Source organism: Rhincodon typus, chromosome 3, assembly GCF_021869965.1.
Source record: "Rhincodon typus isolate 14 chromosome 3, sRhiTyp1.1, whole genome shotgun sequence".
NCBI classification, from domain to species: Eukaryota; Metazoa; Chordata; class Chondrichthyes; order Orectolobiformes; family Rhincodontidae; genus Rhincodon; species Rhincodon typus.
In genome coordinates, this window is record NC_063334.1 from 98294855 (window position 1) to 98319983 (window position 25129).

The window sequence follows — 25129 nt, forward strand, 5'->3', positions numbered from 1 at the left end:
AAACTCAAAGTTCTTTCAACAGCAACTTCTAAACCTGAGACTTCTACCACTAAGACAAAAGCAGTAGATGTATAGTAACACCATCGCTTGCAGGTCCCTGGCAAGCCATACGCCAACTTTACTTGGAACTATGTTGCCTTTCCTTCACTGTCACTGGGTCCAGATCCTGAACCGCCCTTCCTAATAGCAGGGTGAGCGTTCAGATGGATTGCAAATGTTTTGAAGAAAATTAGGGATGGGCAACCAGTACTGATTTTAGGAGAACTCCCATTTCAAGAAAGAATAAAAACTATTTCTTGGAATTTACAGACTTCATTGTTCTTTCCTGAATTAGGACGTAGGGAACATATAGCCTTTAGTACCAGCTTTTCTGGGACTGAGCGCAATTGATCACTCGGTTAAATGTTCAGCATTGTAATTAAAAACGTTGACGAGATAAGATATCCAGCATTGGAGTTGAGAAGAAGGGAACTTTGGTTAAACAGGGAAAGTTTGGAAAAAGAAATTAATTGTTTCCAAGAAATGCAGCAGTGCCCTTGAGATGAGCCATTGCTTTCATCTGTCTTATCAACGCACTCGTTGAGGACGCTGAATCTTTTTGTGTTGAGCATGTGGCCATTTGGATTGTTTCACTGCATCCTATAGTTGTCTTGTGAAAAATTCACAATGTGTTCAACATATAAACACAGGCTGTACAAATTTTTCCATGCCTTGCGAAGAGTTTTGAACTATAACAAACTTGTTAGTCGGTGAACACCTTTGAACAATTACTTTGAATTACTGTGCCCCAATAATGAGATTAGGAAACCATTTGAAGAGCAAATGATACAGTCCTAACTCGTGTTTATTTTTAACCTGCTTGACATTTCAGTGAGAGCGATGGTGTATTTGTTGAACTGAAGTTCATGTTGCGCAGAGTTGCTCCATTATTGTCTTCTATGCTTGAATCTTGATGTGATTCTGCAGAACAGAATCCAAAGATCCTTCACATGTATATTCAAAATAAATGGATTGTCAGAGAGTGATGTAGCTGACTGAAGATCAAAAATGAGGTGCTTGTGATTGGAGATTAAAGTACTAATTGAGTATTTTGTATTTGTATTTACCACAGTTGTGGTAAATACTAATGAGTAGGAAGTTGTCAAGATATCAGATGTTGATGAGCGAGCAGCAAGTACAGTAGTTGACCAGTCTGAATTGGATGTATCCTAGGTTGTCAAAGGAAGTGAGGGTAGAAATTGCAGAGGTGTTAGCTGCAATTCTGCAACCCTCCTTAGCTGGCTGGTCATGCCAAATGATTTGGAAGATTGCAAATGTTTCATCCTTGTTCTAAATAGGACTTGATAGACCAGGCGATTTAGTTTAATATTTGTTTATTTTTAACAACTTCTTTTTTTCAGAAAGCTTCCAGTTGCCTGCTATTTCAACGCACCATCGTGTTCTCTGACCAACATTTCAGCTGCAGGTCTGCTGCAGTGGTCCAGTTTGAGGACCCTGCAGCTTCTCGAACTCAATGTTCGGTTCAATAACTTTCAAAACCTGATTCCGTCCTTCGATGTTTGTTTGTTTGTTTGTTTGTTTGTTTGTTCCTTACCCACCCCAATATCCAGATCCTGTCATAGCATGGGTTCATTCAGAGCAGCCAGCCAATTCTTAGTCCTATTATCACATTACAGGGATGGCTTTCAGTACAACCTATGCATACCCTCCTACTGTTGGCTCTCATTCAGCCTCTCTTCTGTCCTGGCTTACTATTGCAATCCCTCGTCTGCCCACTCCTTTCATCACTTGCCGTCACCCTCTCCTTCCACCACCACCACCTACCCCCCCCCACCAAATCGAAGATGGTTGGGCCAAGGAAATTAGTCTGAGGAACTCCTACGGAGATAACTGACCTCCAACAACCACAGCTATCTTTCTGACTGAGCTAAGGTTAATAAACATATCAAATTACTATTACTGTTGCAGTTCTTCCTATTTTTTTTCATTTGAGGTTTGTTTTTTTAGTTATGTACCTAGAGGTTATCTTTTAAATCTATAGTGTTTATATGTATGACATGGAATTCTTTTTATTTTGAGTTGGTGCTTGTCTTTGGGCCTCAGCCTGTCCTTATTTCTCTTATTAAGCACAAAAAATCTCTTTGCAGATGTTCTCTAATGGGACTTCCCCTGAGGTCTGAGGTCATTGCCTTGATCAGCCACTCAAAACCCACTCCATTGATAATTTCTGTCATAATTTGAAGTATGCCATTTAGTTCTTAGATGGAATCTTGTGTAAATGTAATGTCTGCTTTTGCAAAGTGTGAGTCATCCTCCAGTGTTTCGCAATGATTTGACTTTTATAGCTGGGTGGGCAAACTTTCTAAACAGATTTTGCAGAACAAGCCTCCAAATTGACTTTTCTTTGCTCCATTTGTTGTGTTTATATTTTATAATTTTACAGTTCAACCACATTCAACAGATGAGAAAGGTTGCACTAAATGTCCTATTCTTGCTTCTTTTTCCGCTGATGTCTTTTTTTTTGTTCCATGTCCAGTCATCAAATTTCCTGATCCTTGTTGTCTTGTAACAGAGATTTTAAAAGTTGATAAATTTCAAAATGTAAAGGCGCCCGAGGTTAAATGATGATCAGATTTGGAGCTTATTTGGTGACCCTCAATTCTCTTCTCTTTTGGAAATTGTGCTGGATTGTAATCTCATGAGTTGGTACTAAATTTTGGCAGCTTATGTAGCTGCAAAGAGGGACAATGCAAATTCTCTCCATGGCAAATTTTATCCTAGTTATGTCCTCATATAATCTGTACAGTGTGGTAGCAGGCCATTTGGCCCATTGAGTCCACACCAGCTCTTGGATGAGCATCCCACCTGACCCAACCCCTTACCCTATCCCTGTAACTTTGCATTTCCCATAGCTATCCCACCTAGCCTGCACATCCCTGGACACGATAGGCAATTTAGCATGGCCAATCTGCCTAACTTGCACATCTTTGGACTCTGGGAGGAAAACGAAGAACCCAAAAAAAAATCCATGTAGGCACAGGGAGAATGTGCAAACTCAACACAGTTGCCTGAGGCTGGAATCGAACCCGGGTCCCTGGCACTGTGGGGCGGTAGTGCTAACCACTGAGCCACCGTGCCAACCCCAATGATGTCAAATCTACCACCTTCTAGTCCAGGAGCTTCAAGATCAGATATAGGTCTGCTCCTCTACCTCCCCTCAAACAGTTTGGCAAAGATTAGGCTTGGGATCGAACCTTGGGACCCACTTTAATCAGGATAGTATGTTCTATATTTGTGCACTTGGTTTAGAATCCTTATTAGAATTATATCACATGGAAAACTAATTTTTAAATTCTCCGCAGACATTGTTTAAAAAACTGTGTTCTGTAGATTACTGAACTGTGTTTTAGAGGTATGGAGACTTGAAGGAATTCACATGGAAAGAGTTCTGTTTGCAATGCCCTGCCATGTGTTTGTGTGTCGGAAGTAAAGACCACAATTACACTAACACCATCTGGGATCATGTTGCTTATGTGAGAACAGATTGAATGGAGATACTGTGTTTCCATGTGATGTCAGTGAGTTGTCTGCAAGATTTTTCTGGATAGAAAGGTTTAAGTAACCTTCTGTTCAGTCACCAAAACAAGTAGTTTGAATGGCTGTGTCACTGTTTCAGAAGGAAAACAGAAATGAAAGGGAACGCTTTAAGTGAAATACCAGATTCTATTAATCGAATGTTATATTTAAAGCAAGCATGTTCCCCTTCCCTGAGGTGAACATTATTTACTATGGCTTTAATTTGAGATTTGTGCATAACTTTTAATGGGTTGAATTTAGAAGATTAGGCATTATTTTTAAGATACTATATAACCATGAAGTAACATGGGCAAGTTTAGATGATAAATGAACGTTGCATAAAGTTCATTTTTTTTTAAACTTTTTAATTTTTTTAAAAATATGCTTTCTTGGGCGTGATTGGCTAGGCCAGCATTTATTGGCTATCTCTAATTGTTCCTAAAAAGTGGTGAGCAGCCTTCTTGAACCACTGCAGTCTACTCAGGATCGAGAAATGAAATAAATAAGAGAACCAAGAAATAAACAAACTTAATTTTGGGCATAGAAATAACAATATTAGATTCAGGAAGGGAGGGTGAGCAAGGAACAAACACATAGGAAAAGAAAAATGTTTTTAAATTTGACATGAATTGTTTTCTCTTCCTCTATTCACTTATGGGATGTAGGTGTCCCTGGCTGGGCAAGCGTTATCACCCATTGCTAATTGCTCTTGAGAAGGTAGTGATGAGCTGCCTTCCTGAACTGCTACAGTCCATGTTCTGTAGGTAAACCAAAAATGCCCTTGGGAGGGAATTCCAGGAGTTTGTCCTAATGACACTGAAAGTACAGGGATATAACTCCAAATCAGGATTGTGAGTGGGTAAGAGGGGAAGTCGCAGCTGGTGGTATTCCCATGTATGTGCTGCCCTTGTACTTCAAGATGGAAATGGTCATGGGTTTGGAAGGTGCTATCTGAGGGTCTTTTTGTGAATTGTTGCAATGCATCTTGTAGATAATACATAGTTCTGTTGCTGCTGACCGTCAGTGAAAGGAATTGGATGTTTGTGGACATGGTGCCAGTCAAGTGGGCTGCTGTGACCTGGATGGTGTCAAGCTTTGTGAGTTTTGTTGGAGCTGCACTCATCCAGGCAAGTGGAGAGTATTCCATCACGCTCTCAAATTGTAGATGATGCACAGGCTTTAGGGAGTCAGGAGGTGAGTTGCTCCTTGCAGGATTTCTAGTATCTGACCTTTACTTGAAGTCAATGTAGTAACATTTATTTATTTATATTTATAATCTGGTAATAAAGTCTGAAGGTAAGATGAGACAGCACATAAGTTAATTTTCAGTGTAAGAGAGACTGATTGGAAGTAATTAGCAGTCGTGACATTACTAAGAAGGTTACTTAGGGTACTGTTTAGTAGCCCTAAATATCTGTTGTAGATTTAATTAATTTTTAGCATGTAATTAAGCAAGTTCCGGACCTACAATGGGGAGGTAAAAAGCAATACATTATATTTGAGAAGGTCATGACAAAGCACACAATTTGGCTGGTAAATTTTGATATTGTCAGCCATGATGCCATGGAATGACGGAGCAGACTCAGTGGGCTGAATGGCCTACTTCATCTTTATCTCATGATCTTACTGCAAATGTAGAACTTTATAAGATTATGTTTTAAAATGTACCATTAGGTACGATAGATTATTCTGAATGAGGGGTATAATCTGTCTAATCAGTATTGTAATTGTACTCTAACTGAAGCACTAAGAAAGCAAACTGATGGTTTTCACACCTTGATGGAAAAGTGGTACAACTGTTTGTCACAACTACAGATGTCAAAAAACAGAAAATCTGTTTTGTGCTAGCCACAAAGCAAAGTACTGGTGAGAACTGGTTCTTTGATCAAACAGACAGGATCTGTGGAGATTTAAGGAACAAGGAGCCACTGGTAGGCACTACCGCTACTATTTTGTTTGGGAATGCTTGGAAGGTAGGGTGGAATGGCTTTCAAAGGATGTTGGAAGATCTCATAACAGGGAAATGAGAACCTATTGGGAAGGTGGACGGAGTTGATCTTCGAGGCTACTTAGCCCCTGTTGCAAGGAGTTAAAATGCATCATAAAATAGTTTGGTTGTGTTAGTTCATGGAAAAAGTGCTTTTTTCCTGTTTTTTTGGTTTGGCATATTAGTTGCCTACTAGGCAATGTTTTATGTTTGATTTTGAGTCTGAAACTGAAAATTTATCTTTCTTCTTGGAAGTTTTGGCCCCTACAGGGATTATAACAACATTTGCATTTAACTGTGCATCTGTTACTCATACTGTACCATTTATTCAGAAATATTGAAGGGTTCCATTAGCTTCACTGTTATTTCAAGGACATAATCAGAGTTGGAGTAAGTCACAAAACTCATCTAGCCCTCTTGTCATTGACTAGGATCATGCTGATCTTCCACAGCAATTACCTGCTGACTCCCCAAAGATCCTTGGGTACTGAGGAAATCTAGATATATCAATTTCAGTCTTGAATATATTTGCCAGCTTGGTATCCACAGCCCACTGGGGTAAAGAATTCCAAAGTTTCACAAGTCTTTCAGTGAAGAAACATCTCATATCAGTTCTAAATGGGTGACCCCCCCCCCCCCAACCAGGAAAACACCTTACTCTGCCCTCCGTTTTATTTTTCAGTTCAACCATGTCTCTCTTTTTGGAACTCTAGAGCGCATTAATCTTTGCTGAGAGGAAGCTTTCTCGTCCCAGTAATTACTTTAGCGAACCTTATTGCTTTTTACTGTTGCATTTAATTGGTAAGGAGATCAAAACTATACCGAATGTTTCTAGTCTTGTCAAATCAAGATTATGAATAGATAGGACCCAACTATCGATCTTTGCATCACTCCAGTAGTTGCATCTGTCATCTGGAAAGTATTTCTACATTTATTTATTTATTTCTACTCTGAGGGTTAAACAGACTGCAGTTCTGTTGGAGACAGTAAGGACTGCAGATGCTGGAAAAACAGCAGGTCAGACAGCATTTGAGGAGCAGGCAAGTCATTGTTTCAGGCCAGAACCCTATATCAGGACTGGACAAAGGGTTTCAGCCCAGAACATTGTCTTCCCTGCTCCTCAGATGCTGTCTGACCTGCTGTGCGTTTCCAGCTCTGCATTTATTGACTGCAGTTCTATTTCTTGGACATAACCTATAGTGTGACCACCTTTTGTAAAAGCCTCCTGAAAATCCAAAAATACTGTGTCCCACTGAATTACCCTTATCTATCCTACCTGTTACATCTTCAAAAGAAAAACTCTCTCAATAGATTTGTCAGAACATTATTTCCATAAAATTGCAATGCTGCCTAATCGGGCACTAAACTTTGGCCTATGTCTAAAGTCAAACTCGGTAAACCTGAATATACAACTACTGTTCTGAAACATTCCTGAAGGATGTAAAAGTTTGGATTGTTTGGTGTTGCTGACAAAAAAAAAAATCTGGGGAGGCATTACCAATTCACATGACACAAAGTCAAAATTTCAGCACTTGAGGTAGAGATATGACAGCACATTGAAAAGTGAAAATGGCTTTTGGATCGTGGATTTAGAAAACCATCAAATCCATTAGAAATATGGACCACATAAGAGGGGCTGAGGTGAATAACTTCCTTAAGAACAGGAGAGAAAACTAGAACAGGAGTAACCCAGCTTTGAAGTTCTAGCTCCATGTAGGGAAAAATAAAGACTCTTGGTGGGATTACTATGAAAGCGTGTTCCCAGAAAGGGGAAAAGCCTGGTTCGGCCACAACTGAAGTATTGTGTCCAGTTCTGGTCGCCTCATTACAGGAAAGATGTGGAGGCATTGGAAAAGGTACAGAGGAGATTTACCAGGATGTTGCCTGGAATGGAGGGAAGGTCTTACGAGGAAAGGTTGAGAGAGCTAGGGTTCTTCTCTTGAGAATGAGGAAGGATGAGGGGTGACTTGATAGAGGTGTACAAAATGATCAAAGGTATAGATAGAGTGGACAGCCAGAGACTTTTTCCTAGGGTGGAGGTAGCTATTATGAGGGGGCATAGTTTTAAAGTGAGTGGAGGTAGATATAGGGGAGACGTCAGAAGTAGGTTCTTTACTCAGAGTGGTTGGGGCTTGGAATGCATTGCGGGAGAGGGTAGTGGAGTCGGCCTTATTAGGGGCATTTAAGCAGCTATGAGATAGGCATATGGATGATAGTATAAGGTAGGGGTGGAGGTTAGATAGACCTTTAGGATTAGGGTAAAAAGTTGGGCACAACATCGTGGGCCGAAGGGCCTGTACTGTGCTGTACTGTTCTATGTTCTAGAACAGGGAGGTTTAAAATTGGTGCAAGGCTAAAAGTGTGGTGTCAGCAAGAAGTTTCTACTTTGCATTAGATGGGAGCTATTCTGCAAAGATGAGTTGCATCAAAGGATAGAATCCCTACAAAGTGGAAGCATGCCATTTGATCCATCAAGTCCATGCCACCTACCTAAAGAGCATCCTATCAAGAACCGCCCCCCCCGCCGCCTCTCCCATAACCACTGCATTTCCCATGGTCAATCTATATAATCTGCACATCGTTGGACTGTGGGAAGAAAGCAGAGCACCCGGATAAAACCCACACAGACACCGGGAGAATGTGCAAACTCTATGCAGAGAGTTGCCCGAGGATGGAAGTTGCTAATGTACGACAAAATCAATAACTGGAAACTGCATTCAAACAAGGAAGGGTCCGATTGGGAAGGTAAAACCAATCATAATCAACTAATAGGATGAAGCCAATAGATGACGAACATAATGTCAAAAACAATTTAGCAAGAGGGATATGGGTTTGAAGAACAAAATCAAATTGACTATAATCAGACTGAAACGAAAGGTTCAATGTAGCTCGGGTAAAAGCTTATGGGGGTGGGGGAGGTGAGGGGACAAGGGATCTGATCTTTATAATTAAAGCAATAAAGATTAATGCGTGCATATTGCAGTGCGGAGCGTGGGAAATATACTGGGGAACTGGAAACAATTATTCTACCAGAAGATCTGGCCCTAATAGCATAAACAGAAACCCCTCTGCAAGAAGATGCCTGGCTTAGCTCGCATCTCTGGTAAGGAAAAGTTTTTAAGAACTGTCAAATAATGGTAATTTCACCCTAAATTGGATAAAGAGATTAGTGGCAGGTCGTTTAGTGTGGATTTCAAAAGAAGTGCAATACTGTACTTACTTTAAGTTCAGAATTATTGGAGGAGCTTGTACACAAATGGTAAATGGAGCAGATGCAGCATATGTGAACATTTGGAAGAATTTTTGACAAGGTATTATGTGTAAAATTGCCAGAGATGAAGAAAACAAAATTACATGAGAAATATCACTTTGGATTAAGAATTGGGTAGGAACTGTGACGTTTTCAAAAGCTCAGAATTTTAGGCCAGTTCTGTTTGTAGCATATATCAATGATTTGGATTTTGCCCTGGAGAGTGTGTGTCAAAGCTTTATTGATCTTGAGATTGCTTCCCTCTTTGGCCTCCAAAAGAATTTTGGTGCAATGGGGAAATACAATTCAGAAGTGGCAGCTGGAATTCAGTTTTAGTAATTGAGGTATTACATCCTCTTTTTAATAAAATATAATTATATTCTGAACAAAACTTAATGCTGGAGCAGAGCAAAGGCTTTTGGGGGTTAAAGAGTCTCACGGTATTAAAGGCAGTTGCTCAGGTTGGTAAAGCAGTTCTTTTTCTTTAGCGAAAAAAATCAATCAATAAAATTTCAGTTCCTGATTTTAAAGATGTAAAAAAAAATTTGAAAACAAAAGTTAATTAAATGCCAATCTAAAACTGTACAGCAGAAATGAATAAAATACTGTAGATGCTGGAAATCTGGAAAAAGTACAAAATTTGACACAACCCAGCGGGTCCAGTAGCACCTGTGGAAAGGGAAACCATTAATTTTTCAAGTCTAATATGACTCTTGTTGGAACTGAAAGGGTCTGGAAAATGGTGCTGTAGACAGAAGGGAGGAGGAGTGACTGAAAAAGATGGTGAGAGCACCCAGAGCCAAGGACAAAGAACTGACTAAGAACAAAGTTAACAAGCCATGGTGGAGTGGAGTGGAGTAGTTGGAGAGGTCGCCATCGATATGGAGGACAGAGGTCATGCAGTGAAATTGTTGAACTCCATATTAGTTCTGCAGGCTGCAAAGTGCCTACGTGGAAAGGCAAGGACCGTTCCTTGAGCTTTTTTGGAACAGTGCAGCAGACCCAGGCAGAAATGTTGGTCTGAAATCAAGATGGATCATTGAATTGGCAAGCAACTAGAAAGTTAGGATTTTTCTCTCAAAGCGTGGAGGGGTTCCACAAAGTGGTCACCCAGACTCTTTGGTTAAGGAGGCCATGTAGTGAGCAGTGAATATAGTAGACTCAATGGAAAGTAATGCTGTAAACTGCTGCTGCATCTTTTTGAAGGTGTCTTTGGGGTCTTAGGCAGTGAGGAGGAAGGTGATGTGTTTAGCATGGTAAGGTGACATGGGGATGAGAAAGTGTTAATGGTGATGGAGGAACATAGAACATAGAATAGTACAGTACAAGAATGGGTCCTTCAGTGCACAATGTTGTGCCTAACTTGACGCCAAATGAAACCGATCCCTTCTACCTACCCTTGGTCCATATCCCTCCATTCCTTGCCTATTCATGTGCTTATCTAAGAGTCCCTTAAATGCCCTTATCAACTTTGCATCCACCACCACCCTTGGCAGTGCATTCCAGACTCCTACCACTCCCTGTGTTAAAAGAACTTGCCCCTCACATCTCGTTTGAATTTACTCCCTCTAACCTTAAATGTACACCCCCTAGTATTAGACATGTCAATTCTGAGGAGAAGATTCTCACTGTCAACCTTATCCATGCATCTCATAATTTTATAGACTTCTAGCAAGTCTCCCCTCAGCCTCCACCACTCCAAAGAAAACAACCCGAGTTTTTCTAGTCTGTCCTTACAACTCGTACCTTCTTAATCCAGGCACCCTCTCCAAAGTCTCCACATCCTTCCTGTAATGCGGTGACCAGAATTGAAAACAAAACTAAGAATGGCCTAACCAAAGTCTTATAAAGCTGCAACGTGACATCCTGACTCTTCTACTCAATTCCCCAACCCAATAAAGGCATATGTGCCATACACCTCCTTTACCACCCTATCGACTGTGTGGCCACTTTCAGGGAACAATGGACATGAGCTCTGTACATCAATGCTGTTCAGAGTCCTGCCATTAACTATATGCTTTTCCTTAACATTTGTTCTCCCAAAGTGCAGCACCTCGCCCTTGCCCGGATTAAACTCTATTTTTTCGCCCATATCTGCAACTGATCTATATCCTGCTGAATCTGTACTGTCCACAGCTCCACCGATCTGCAAACTTACTAACCCACCCATTTACATTTTCATTCAAGCCATTTATATGAATCACAAACAATAGAGGTCTCAGTACGGATCCCTGTGGAACACCACTGGTCATGGATCTCCAGCTGGGAAAAAGCCCTTCCACCGCTACCCTCTGATTTGGGATCCTTCTCTGAGGTGCTCCTGCAATGATGCACTTTAGTTGAACCGACTGGTTCCCCACAGCCACAAACATCTTTGTTCTACTCTGGAGTGTTCTCTCAGATTTCAATTTTACCTGGTTCTTTGATGCCACATTTGGTCTTGATGTTAAAGACATCCACTCTCATCAACTGTGAAATTTAGCTGTTCTTTTTTCCTTGTTTATACCAATCATGTAGTGACTTCTGGAGTTGAGTGATCTTGGCAGGACCCAAATTGTGGATTGATGAGCAAGTGATGGCTGTGGAACTATTGCTTATGATAATACAACACCTTGCCTAACTTTGCTGATTTAAGAGTAGGCTGATGGGTGGTAATTGGTAGGGGGTGGGTTTGCCTACTTTTTCTAAATAGGACAATTTTCCAATTTGAAGAGATGCTGGTGTAGTTACACTGGCTCAGCTTGGCTAGGGATGCAGCTAGTTTGGAAACACAAGTCTTCAGTATTACTGCCATAATGAGACCCATAGCTGTTGGTGTGTCTCATGCACTTAGTCATTTGATACCACATAGAGTCATGCAGCACAGAAACGGATCCTACAGCCTAACTCATCCATGCCTACCAGATTTCATAAACTGAATTAGTCCCATTTGTCTGCATTTGACCCCTATCCTCTTTAAATCTTTCCTATCCATGTATCTGTCCAAATGTGTTTTTAAACGTTGTTATTGTACCAGCCTCTACCACTTCCTTTTAGCAGTTCGTTCCATACAAGCATCACCCTCCGTGTGAAAACGTTGGCCCTCCGGTCCCTTTTAAATCTGTCCCCTCTTAACTTGAACCTATGCCTTCTAGTTTTGGACTCCCCCCCCCCCCCCCGCACCCCCAGCCTGGGAAGAAGACCTAAGCTATTCACCCTATCCATGCCCCTCATGATCTTATAAACTTCTACAAGATCACCCCTCAGCCTCCAACACCCCAGGGAAAAAATCCCCAGTCTATCCAGCCTCTCCTTATAATTCAAACTCTCCAGTCTCGGTTACACTCTCTTGCAAATCTTTTTTTGCAACCTTTCCGATTCAAAAACCACCTTCTTTTGTCAGTGACCAGAATTGTACGCAGTACTCTAAATGCGGCCTTACCAGTGTCCTGTACAGCCATAATGTGACTTCCCAACTCCTATACTCAGTGCTGTGATCAATGAAGGCAAATGTGCCAAATGCTGCCGTTACCACCCTGTTTGTCTGTGTAGCCACTTTCAAGGAACTATGTACCGGCACCCCTAGGTCTCTGTGTTTGACAGCACTTCCAGGGCCCTCCCATTATCTGTGCAAGTCCTGCCCTGGTTTGTCTTACCAAGATGCAATACCTCGCATTTATCTAAATTAAACTCCATTTGCCATTCCTTGGCCCGCTGGCCCAGTTGATCAAGATCCTATTGGACTTTGAGATAACCTTCTTCACTGTCTGCTATGTCACCAACTTTGTGTCACAAACTTACTAACCTCCTGTATTCTCATCCAAATAGTTTATATAAATTACAAAAAGCAGTGGACCCAACAGCACTGTATGTGGCACACTGCTGGTCACAGGCCTTTAGTCTGAACAACAACCATCTACCACCACCCTCTGTCTCCTACCTTCAAGCCATGAAATAAATTAAATTGGCTGAAGACTAAATTCAGTGGTTGTGGGGAACCACTGGAGGAGTTTGAGTTGACTCATCCATTTAAAACAGTTCTGGTTGAAAGTGATTTGCAAATGATTCAGCCTTGTCTTTTGCAAATATGAGATGGTTATTGACATTACAGGGAGGGTGTTGCTGGTGCCTCCTTTTCCCATTAGTTGCTTAATTGCCCACAGTGTTTCCTAACTGGATATGGCAAGACTGCAGAGCTTTGATCTGATCCGTTGGCTGGGGATCGCTTAGTTTGATCTGTAGAGTGCAGCCTCATTGTTTGTTTGGCTTGGGTGCGGTCCTGTGTTGTGGTTTGGCACTATAGTTTTAGGGTCTGTCCAAAGCTGATACTAGCATGCTGTCCAGTACTCCTCATTGAACAAGGGTGGAGTCCCTACTTGATATTAGAGCGAGAGAGATGCTGGATTATAGGGTTACAATTGGATGGAATAAAATTTATCGGCTGCTCGATCTGTCTTCATTCATTTTGCTTCAAGTCCTCTGCATGAAAATGCACCTTCATTTCACAAGGAAGATACTGTTGACATTCCAGGAATATTATGACATATTGCTAAGGATGAGGTCAATGTAAGTGTCTCATGCCAGACATGCTGACTTTCTCCAGCTCTTTCTGATTTTGTTTCAGATTTCCTGCATTCACAGTTTTTCTTTCCTAAGTTTTCTGTGTTGGCTCTTTTACCACCTCCAGCAGGTCCAATTTCGCGATGCAACCGTTTTGGACCTTTGTGCTGTTGCACAGTTACTCTTTGTAATCAACATTGAAACCCATTGTCCAAAATGTATTGTGTGCTTGCTATGCACTGTATTACTTCCAAGTTGTGTTTAATGTTGGTGAATAATGATTCAGCAGCTGAGGGAGAAGGGAGAGATGGTGATCGGCCATATTTGACCTGATGCTCGGAGATAACAAGAAGTGCAGACGCTGGAATCAGAGTCAGTACAGTGTGGAGCTGGAGAAACGCAGCAGGTCAGGGAGCATCAGAGCAGCAGGAAAGTCAACGTTTTAAGTTTTGAGTTAACGCCCTTCATCAGTTCTGATGAAGGGTGTAAACCTGAAACATCAACTTTCCTGCTGCTCTGATGTTGCCTGGCCTGCTGTGTTCCTCCAGCTCCACACTGTATTGACTTTGACCTGATGCCATTGAGATCCAGAGTCAACATCTAGGACTCCCAGAGCCCACCTGAATATTTAGCGCTATTACCAGTCAGCCTGTCCTAATGGAGTATCAACAACTGTGCCCAATGACAGTAATGGAGCAGTCAGGCTTATTTGATAGTAAGTTTTGATTTGATTCTTATCATTTTTACAGGATGTGGTCATCATTTGTTGCACAATTCTAATTAACTTTTGCAAAGGTGGTGTTGAACTACTGCAATCCATGTGGTGTAAGTACACCCATAATGCAATTAAGAAGGAAGTTGCAAGATCTTGATCCAGCAGCTGTGAAGCAATGGATGGCATTATGGGATATAAATCAGAATGCAACTTAGAGGAACTTGCTGGTGATGATGTTACCATGCATCTACTGTCCCTGTTATGGACCAGACCAGACCCCCTTAAAATATTTTAAGAAGGTAGCTTGGACCCTAACTTTTTTTCTTATTTTGTGAAGTGCCACATTCCAGACGCAATGCGACTGGTCAAACTACACAAATTTAAGCAAAACATCATTTATTTGAACACAATAGTTCAAACACAACCAAAAAAAGAGGAATTTATAATAACAACTCTATTGGAAAATTAACCATATAATAGATACAAAGCTAAACCTAAAGACTTAAAACAAAAAATAGAATGCCTGGTCTGTGAGAGCTGGCCACACCCACCAAGACCGTCTCTATTATTGTTTCAGAGATAGTAGGAACTGCAGATGCGTTTTTAATAAAAAAACCCCGAAGGCCTCGTAAGCTGTTTACTTTCTTCCAGACAGATAGTCACCTCTCGTTCAACCTTTTTTTTTGAAAAAGCATCCAGGCCAAATTAGCCTCTTAAAGCCACAGCATCATCACTCCTCTCTCCTTCTTCTATGTAGGAGATCACCGATTTTAAAAGTGCTGTAAAGTGGCCAGGTGAATTGCTGCAGTACATCTTGTGTACATTACACATTATTATCATTGTACATTAGTGTAAGACTAGTGCCAGTCGAGTACGTAGCTATTTTCTTGATGGTTTCAAACAAAGAGCATTCCGTCTTACCCCGAGTGCTACCTTCTTTAGATGGTGGACAGGATTTAGAGAATCAGGAGGTGAGTTACTTACCGTAAAAGTTTCCTGTCTCTGACCTGAATGAGTCAGCTCTTCTACTTTTGGCAGCCATCACCAGTTTGAGGAGAAGTTTCAAGGTTAGCTGAATTGATTGTGACTTTGTTTTGACTATTGTCCAAATATTTGTAATGGTCAGTTAGCTTAGTTGGCTGGATGGCTGGTTTGTACTGCAGAGTGATGCCAACAGCATTGGGGGTTCAATTCTTGCATCACCTGAGATTACCATGAATCTGTCTCTCTCTCTCTCTCTCTGCCTCTTCCCTCTCTAAGGCATGGTGACCCATAGGTTAAACCACCACCAGTTATCTCTCGCTCTCTGAGAGAGCATCCATGTGGTCTTGTAGGATTGTGGTGACTTTTAATAGTTTGACACAACTGAAAGGCTTTTTTATTTCCAATTTATTTAATTAGCTGAACCCAAGTTCCTGAGCTGTCACAGCGGGAGTGGAACTGCTGTCTTGCATGATTAGTCGAGGCATCTAATTTACTCGTCCAGTGCATTAACCACACTGCTACATATTCCCCAGCCAGGACGGAATGTAGATTTAGATTTAGATTTATTTTGTTACGCGTACTAAGTCCTACGTAATCCAATCAATTTAAAATATCACTTTCACAAGATTAAACAAAGATTTGATGCCCACTGTCTAGCATATTATTTGTCATGATACAGCTAAGGCGTTTCCTGCAAGAACAGTCATTCCAATCAACCCTCGTGATGAAAGCAATGTTATTAAATTGAGAAAACTGGCAGTTAGTGAAGAAGCCACTAATTGATCTAACTTGACACCCGTATCTAATTTCCAGTGTCATCTCATGCTCACGGTCCATTTTTGACATTTTTGTTGATACAGTCGAGATGTGTTTGAGATGATATGGGGTTAAATAGAAATTTGGCATTGTAATTGTCTGATTTAACCTGGGTAGGGATGGAATTGAAGAGGATATGAAGTGTAAAACTTTTTTACATCAGTCCCGTGAAAGTAACACTTTAGAATCAATCAAATTATATTGAGTTCTGTATCAACTGGTCTATAATTACCATGTGGGTGCAGGCAACATAGTGGTTAAATTTATTGCACTAGTAATTCAGAGGCTTGGGGGAGTCCTGAGTTCAAATCCCACCACAGCAGCTGGGGAATTGACATGTGTTGTCTGAAAGGAAGAACCTCTGACAATTTTAGCTGTTCCCCTCAGTATTGCACTGAAGTAATGACCTGTGACCTAGAGTTGTGCTTGAAACGCAGACATAGCTGAAAATGCTTGAACCGAGTCAAGCTTGTGCAGGTAATTATTAGAATATATAATGCACAAATGAGACTCCTGCATCTATGAAACAATAGAAAACTGACTTGTACCATTAATACCCCACTTTTTTGCTTGGCTTGCTAGAGAAAGAGAACTGAAGAAAATTGAATCATGCTGCATTCCTCATGTTTGATTGTTGACTGGTAATATGTTAACAGTTATTTATAGCAGTGGGCCATGGAATGAGGGGGTGGCGATGCTTCACAGAAGGTGGAAAGGGGAATCTTGGAGTCACAGCCTCGACCAAGAATTTGTAAACTAACCCCTCCTTTACAGGGACCGAATGTAAATTTAGATTTATTTAGTCACATGTAATAAAGTATAGGAGTACATAAGTACAGCAAAAAGTGCACAAAGCCGCCATTCACTGGTATCCACTTGGTTACGAAAACCAGAATTAAAAGATTTAACAGAGCCAAAAGGTAAGAAAGGGGGAGGAAAAATGTCCAGATCTGAGTCTGAAGTCCCATCTCCACAATGATACATGCACCTGGACCCAGCCACAGAATGAAGTCTAGGCCAGCCTATGAGGCCTGCCCAGAGGAGCCGTGCTTATGCCGATGCTGAACCACCTCTGACTGATGGGAGAAGCTGCACTGCCGCTGCTCCAGATCACTGCAGGAGCTGCACTATCGCCGACGCCGCCACCACTCCAATCACTAGGTCACCCAGCAGGTTACTGCCGCTTCCATGTGTAAGGCCGACTCTGCCTCACCAGCCTGCTCTCGCTGCTGACCTGGCGTAATAGATAATAAATTGAATAAATAACTGGTTTTCTTTTAACCTTTTGAATCTCTAACTTTCATTTTGTAATGAAATTTACAGTCCATCGTTGTCCTTACAACTGAATCCCATACATATGTTTGAATACTCTTTAGATTTTTCTCCCAATCCTTCCTAAAGGCTGGGATATAATTGACCGGGTAATGGCAGATCTTCGGGACACCACTTCTCCTTAACTTAATGCTGGCAAGATGTAGCATTTTATCACTGTCAAACTTCAATATCCCATCACTTTGTTTCCAGTCGGATTAACTGGACAGTGATCTGGAGGTAGTAACACGGCCTCAGATAACATTGACTAAACGTGCACACAAGGTTTAAATAATTGTTTAACATACTCTCTCTCTCATAAATGAATATTTTTGTTTACATTCTGTGGCCATTTTAAAATGAAGCTTTTGTGTTTCATGGCTGTAATACTGAGAGCTCTGTGATAACAGGAGCATGACACTGGACAGCAATAGGTTGGATTACAGCATTAACTGTTCTAATCCAGGCCTCCTTCACTCGAAGACAAATTCCACCATTCCTGTGCTTGGCTTCCTGAATTCTTGCAAATTTACTTAAAAGATTATGGTTGTCACTTTTTAGGTCCCTATTGAATGCATCCACCTCTGTTTTAGGGCTATCATCTTAAGTTAATGCATTAATAAACTTGGATTATAACAAAAATTGTTACTCACTGCTTCTTTGGCCTTGGAAGATGAAGTTAATCCATCAATAGCTAGGTCCCTGCCCATTAGAGAAGAATTTCAAAAATTGTCTTGTTGACTGCCTCTTTTACAGTGTATTCCAAAAGCTTTCAAACTTATTTATGTGATTTGGTTTTTTACAATATTATGACACGTGTTCAGGCACATGGGGATTGGTGGTGAGAGGACGGTGCATACGTTTCTGAATGTCACAGGGAAAATTGAGACAAAGCAAAGTGTATGTGATCTTGCGCTTCATAAATAGATGCCTTGAGTACAAAAGCAGAAGTGACTTTCCACCTGCACATCTGCCAATGTGGTATACTGCATCCGCTGTACCCGGTGTGGCTACCTCTACATCGGGGAAACCAAGCGGAGGCTCGGGGACCGCTTTGCAGAACACCTACGCTCGGTTCGCAATAAACAACTGCACCTCCCAGTCGCAAACCATTTCAACTCCCCCTCCCATTCCTCAGACGACATGTCCATCCTGGGCCTCCTGCAGTGCCACAACGATGCCATCCGAAGGTTGCAGGAACAGCAACTCATATTCCGCTTGGGAACCCTGCAGCCCAATGGTATCAATGTGGATTTCACAAGCTTCAAAATCTCCCCGCCCCCTACCGCATCCCAAAACCAGTCCAGCTCGTCCCCGCCTCCCTAACCTGTTCTTCCTCCCACCTATCCCCTCCTCCCACCTCCAAGCCGCACCCCCATCTCCTACCGACTAACCTCATCCCGCCCCCTTGACCTGTCCGTCCTCCCTGGACTGACCTATCCCCTCCCTAACTCCCCACCTACACTCACCTTTACTGGCCCCATCCCCGCCTCTTCGACCTGTTTGTTTCCTCTCCTCTATCCATCTTCTATCCGCCTCCCACTCTCTCCCTATTTATTTCAGAACCCCCTTCCCCTCCCCCATTTCTGATTGAAGGGTCTAGGCCTGAAACGTCAGCCTTTCTGCTCCTATGATGCTGCTTGGCCTGCTGTGTTCATCCAGCCCTGCACCTTGTTGTCTCGGATTCTCCAGCATCTGCAGTTCCTACTATCTCAGGTTCTTCTTAAGCTGTGGTTAAGCTTTAGCTGGAGTCGGGTGTCCAGTTCTACCACCACTCTCTTTCTTGGAAAGACGTGATGCGCAGACGAGATTTACCAGAATGGTTCTTGGGATGAGTTGATTTCAGCTACAAGATGATATTGGTTAAAGCTGTTCTCTTTTTGGAGTAAAGGATGCGAAAGGGAGATTTGATACAAGCGTACAAGGTTATGACAGACTGCGATAAGTAAGCGAAGGAAAGCTCATGACTGTAAGAACTGGAACACAGATGTAAGGTTTTAATCTTTTGGACAGGGGTTACAGGGGAATCTTAGGAAGAACATTTCCATAATGTGTGATAATGATCAGGAGTGCTGCCTTCAAGCTTGGTGGAAGTAGAAATAATGAATGATTGATTTTTGATTTTTAAAATAAATTGGATAGACACGTGAGGGAAATAAATTTTCAGGGTTACGGAGATAGAATAAGAGAATGAGACTGATGAGATTGCACTCCAGAGAACCAGCATGGACTCAACAGGTTGAATGGCCTCTTTTACCATTGTAACCAACTCTCATCTGCCAAATAGTTAATAAATTAAGATGGATGAGTTGTGAAGCAATATTTGAAGTGAGTCACTGACATAAAGGACTGAGTTAGAGGATAATGTCAGGTTCTGAAGAGGTACAGATGTGCTGCATCTGGCTAGACATCTCAATATTTAAAGGTCTTTCTTCTGTGGATTAATGGTCTGATTTATGTGATCATATCACAAGGTATACTGTACAATGCAGCTGTGATTGCAGTGTAAGTTGAGAGAAGTGCAGCCCAAAGCATGTACTGTACACGTGTTGTTTTTTTTTTTAGCTGACTTGTCAGTGTAACGAGTCAAACGACTAGAATCATACATTTGATTACAGCAGGAAAGGAGCCTGTTCAGGTTGTCATATCTGTGCTGACTTCCTGAAGAAGTGCTGCACTTAATGCCACTGCACTGCCCTTTTACGGATGATAATCCAACTCCCTCTTGAATGCCTCAATTTGGACATGACCCTGCCTAACCACTCGATTACCGAATAAGATTTACCTTGTGTTGCTATTGCTTTTCATGCCAATCACCACACAGCTGTGCCCTCTGGTTCTTGTTCCTTTCTTCAGCCAGAATGGTTTCTCCCTATCTATTCTGTTGAGCTGCTTCGTGGTTTGAATACCTGTTATCAACTTTCCCTGTAACCTTCTGTACTGTAAGGGAAGCAGCTCCTCAGGAGGTGCAGACAATATGGAAGAGTCCTGTTGAAAATGTGGAGAACGTGGACATGTAAGAAGGACTGAAAAGTAACATTATATGTGCAGTGTCAACACTGTATACACCGACAACAGCTTGCACTATACAGTGTCTTTCATTGCATGAAAACCTTCCCAGGCATATCGAATAATTTATAACCAGACAGGTGTGAGCACTTTAGAATGTATTACTAAGTAAGTAGATAAATGGGAACCAGTTAGTAAAATGCCTCCCAATAGGTTAATATTGCAGGCTAAAGGCTCATGGAGTTGGAGATAATATATTAGCATAGATAAGGAATTGTTAACAGGATGTAGAAACCAGGGATGAAAGGCCTTATTCAATTTGGCAGGCTGGAGTGGGGTATTATGAGGATTAATGCTGGAGTCTTGGCTATTTATCTTCTGGAATGTGCCTGTGCAAAGGAAGTCTGGAGAGAAATGCAATGGATTTTGTCGAGGTTCATCCCAAGCAGCTCCATGATGTGGGGCTCTGCTGTACGGTCTGTTTCCCAGGACGCACACAGAGACCAACATCACAGACGCGTGGAGAACCATCGACGCGGTGAAAGACACACTTTGGTCTGCCTGAACCTTGCTGGTTTTCCAGTTGAAAGACTTGATCCCAGCTGAGTGTTGCAGACTGGCATGTTCCAAGGTCCAGGACTACATGCTGACGGACGCAATAAAACTTGGGGCAAATGCCACCAAGGCAAAGTGGAGAAATACCACCGTGTAAGATCCTTCTGCCAAAGCAAAGCAAGGTGTCCATTCAATAATCAGACCCTGCTGATGCCTCAGCTAAATGCCAAAAGTTTAATTGTAAATATAGAGAAAGACAAATGCCAATGTTTATTTTATTTTCTAAGTAATGACGATCTAGATCGGAATGGCTGCATTATGTGCATACACGGTTAAAGATTTCCTTCTATGAACAAAGTATATTTTTGCAATAGTAATTTATTTTCTATCTATATTTAATAACTTTGGATGAAGAAACTGAGAATAATGTGTTCATTGTTGGCAATACAAAGTTAGGTGGGGAGTTAAGCTGTAAAGAGAACATGATGAAAATTCATTGAGTAATAAGAATTGACAAGCACAACATTTTATAAAAAATGCAAGAATTCTGGATGTTAATGTGCAGAGAAGTGTGGGTGTTATTGATCAAGGAGCCCACAAAAATTAGCTTGCATGTAATGGTAAGCAATTAGGAAAGGAAATGACTTGCTGGTCTATACAGCAAGAGGATAGAGCACAGGAGCTAAAAAGTCCTGCGACGATTGGCCATGGCTTTGGTGAAACCACACCCAGAATATTCTGCATTGCTCTGGCCTCCATATTTACAGAAGGATACATTTGCATTGGAGATGAAGCAGTGTGTATATTATCTACAAGATGCACTGCAGAAATTCACCAAAGATCCTCAGACAGCACTTTCCAAACTCACAACCACTTCCATCTAGAAGGACAAGGGCATCAAACATACAAGAACACCACCACCTCCAAGTTTCCCTCCAAGTCACTCACCATCCTGACTTGGAAATATATCGCCGTTCTTTCACTGTCGCTGGGTCAAAATCCTAGAATTCCCTCCCTAATAGCATTGTGGGCCAACCCACAGCAGGAGGACTGCAGTGGTTCAAGAAGGCAGCTCACCACCACCTTCTCAAGAACAACTAGGGATGGGCCAGAAATGCTGGCCAGCCAGCGACACCCATGTCCCACAAATTAATATGAAAAAAAAATCACAGTAAATTTACTAGATTTGTTCCTGGAGTGAGAGGATTTTCCATTTATAAACTCAATTGTGCCTATTTTTTTTTTTGGTGTTTATACAAATGAGAAGAGATCTTATTCAAGATCCTTCAGTGTCTTTACAGGGTAGATACTGAGAGGCTGCAAATCCTGGTTAGAAAATATAAAACATAAACACAATCTTGTAATATGGGTCCAGTCATTAGGACTGGCAAAGTTGTGAATTTTTTTTAGAATTTTCTACCCCACAAAGTTGTGGCTGCTCTGTCATCGAATAAGGTCGATAGATTTCAGAAAATCTATCTGCGAATGTAGGAAATGGTGCATGTGGATTTGAGGTGGAAGATTAGCCAAGATGATTTCGGATGACGGCAGGCTAGAAGGGCCCAAAGCCTACTTGCCTGGTTTCTCATTTTATTGTTAGTGATACTCCGGTTCTTCCTTCAGTTACATAGTAACCACGTGCATTTCTCTTTCGTAGCTATTGTGGATGATGAAAGACTCTCTGCGGAGGAAATGGATGAGAGGAGGCATCAGAACATTGCCTATGAATATTTATGCCACCTAGAGGAAGCCAAACGGTAGGCATAATTTGAGTTCTTTCTTTAATTGTGTGAAATAGAATTTGTGATGAAAGTTGTCATAAATGTTTGCAGAGCATTTCCTTTTGAGTGAGAAATTAAGTCCAGCATTGTTTCCAAGAACGTGGAATCTTGGATATGTTGGTGCACAAGTTGGAATCAAGGTTAGACCCTTGCTTACAAAGGAGCAATCAAAATCCCTGATGTGTAAGCTTGGTTTCCCTTGCAGCATCAGCAGTTTGGATCAGTTTCCCAATCCGCAGTATGCGTATCCTCTCATCTGATGCTGCAGTCTACAGTGGTGCCCGTTCTTGCAAGGTTCAACTGGAGATGAGATGGAGACTTTCTTTACCTCTTGTAAAAATGTAAATTGGTGTCAAAAAAAACCTGTTGAGTTTGCTCAGAGGAGTAGAAAATTCTTCCACTGTCTTGACCAGTGGCCTTAACTACGTCCACCAAAAAGCACATAACTATTCATTTCATCCAATTTGGAATCCTTCTGTAAGCAAAATGGGTGTCGCGTTTATGTAATCGTACATCTTTTGTAAGTGATGCAGTATCAAAAAAAAACAAGTAATTTTATTTCTTGCAGACCATGAAGATCTGAACTGTGCTTAAATCGCGGCAGCAATAGATATAGTTTAACTAGTTTAGTAGCCTTGGAATGGTGATGAATAAGCTTGCCTGCAGCCATAATGCATTCCACCATGGAATAGCTTACTAATGCTCGGTCTTAGGATCACACATGAGTAACTGAACTGTTGAATAAACTGATGAGGGAAGAACAGTTTGCACTTCAATAGTGCCATTTTAAGGACCTCAAGATTTTCCGAAGTGCTTTAGAGCAAATTTTGTACTCTTTTTTTTGAAGTATTGTCACTCTTGTCTAATGTAGGAAATGTTTAGCCGCGGAACTGCAGCTCAGCAGCCAAAGAAGGGCCTAGCCATTGCTGAAGGAATAGAATATACTATTGTGGTAAAGCAGCTCACACACACTTTCTCATCATTTTAATGGAAAATTACAGTCATCAGCTGTCTGACAGAACGTGCACGGGCCTCTACAGGGGCTGTGGGACTTGTTCGAAGAGGCTAAGCTACAGAATGTCTTTTCAACTAATCAGGTTGATGAATCACTCTCTTGATGCAGGCAAAGCCAAAGCCAAAACCAAGAAATGTTAGCTAGAATATTTTAATTCATAACAAAATCAGGTTTAAAGGGGACTAAAACATGGGATTGGACAAGAAAGATACGAACGAAACATCTCCATTTTTTTGAAATTTGAAAAATGTCTTTGCCAGTAACTAAAGTTTGAAGGAATTGGACTCCACTGTTCCAGAAAAGTGGTTTGGCTGTAATTAAGAGTTGTCACACCATTTGAGAATTAATTTAGGCTTGAAAGTGAGAACCCTAACTTTTCCTGGCATCTTTTAATGAATACCTAGTTGATGAGCAATACAACTTCACACCCTTACATTTTTTTCAATGCCTATTCTCTCAGTGGCATTTTGTTAAATTCAGCCAGCAACTTCTGGATTTCCATGTTGAACTGCACATTGACAGACACTGTCTGAATTCACCACGAAGGAATAAATCAACCGCACAACTATTCATATCATGCAATACGCATATTGCTACGTATTTAATTTTCAAAGTTTTTATCAGTTAACTCCTCAAAGAAATACTAATATTCTAGAGGTGTTGATTCACCGTGTTGCAAAACTAGTTTGGTTGTTGTATTTGTAGTTATGGTGGAAATCTGTCACCATGATACAGTTTATCAGGCCTTTTGGAAAGAGCGTTGATTCACAGGTGGCTCATATAATGATTTGTTGAACTATAGTGCTGATTCCATTGCAAAACATGGCTTGTTATGTTGATTCCATGCTACGTTTTAGTTTAGGAAAGAAACTTCAGTGTACAAATAAAAAATTGATGCAAGCTATTATTGATACAAGGCAGTCTAAAATTGTTGTTATACGTATATCTCTGGTGCTTTCTCAGGATGAAACATGCCACGTGATCGATTTCCCAACCGTGTCAGTAATTTACTGTCTGTGTGTTGAGTTTACTAACCTGAGCTGCAGTAGTGAGAGAGAAGCTGCAGTTGCCTTCTGCACTTCTTTTGGCTAGGGCGAAGAAGAATAAAAATTAACATTAAAATGCATCTGATAACAACATAGTGATCTGCTTGAAAGTAGTCTCTGATTACGCATTTTCTGAAGTGAGATATTGAAGCACTGGGGGAGGGGAAGAAACATGCTTTGTTACCAATCTCTGTTTTTAGTCAGAAGTCAGACAACGCCAGATTATAGTCCCACAGGTTTATGTGGAATCACTCAAGCTTTCGGAGCGCAGTCACCCTAGTCCAACGCTGGCACCTCCACAACATGGCTACAGTCTGTTTTTTGCTATATACTGTCCTATTGTGTTACTTTACTCTCTGCTGTGAAAATAAATGATACGTACCTAGCTGTAGCGAGACCAGCAATAAGATTCATATTAGATTTGTCTCACTTGAACATATATATATGCCTTTTGTTGTATGTTGTTTGTATTCTCAAATATATAAGTTCCCCTATGCAATGAGGAGATAATAGGAACTGCAGATGCTGGAGAATCTGAGATAACA

General features: G+C 41.3%; 1 protein-coding gene across 1 annotated transcript in view; it reads left to right on the plus strand.

The window, feature by feature from the left end:
• Positions 1 to 25129, plus strand: part of iqgap2 (IQ motif containing GTPase activating protein 2) — a 333913-nt gene that overhangs the window by 12775 nt on the left and 296009 nt on the right. The window contains exon 2 of the mRNA XM_048593829.1: positions 22400 to 22499. Within this exon, the coding sequence (XP_048449786.1) occupies positions 22400 to 22499 (100 nt within the window). The remainder of the gene's footprint in view (positions 1 to 22399; positions 22500 to 25129) is intronic.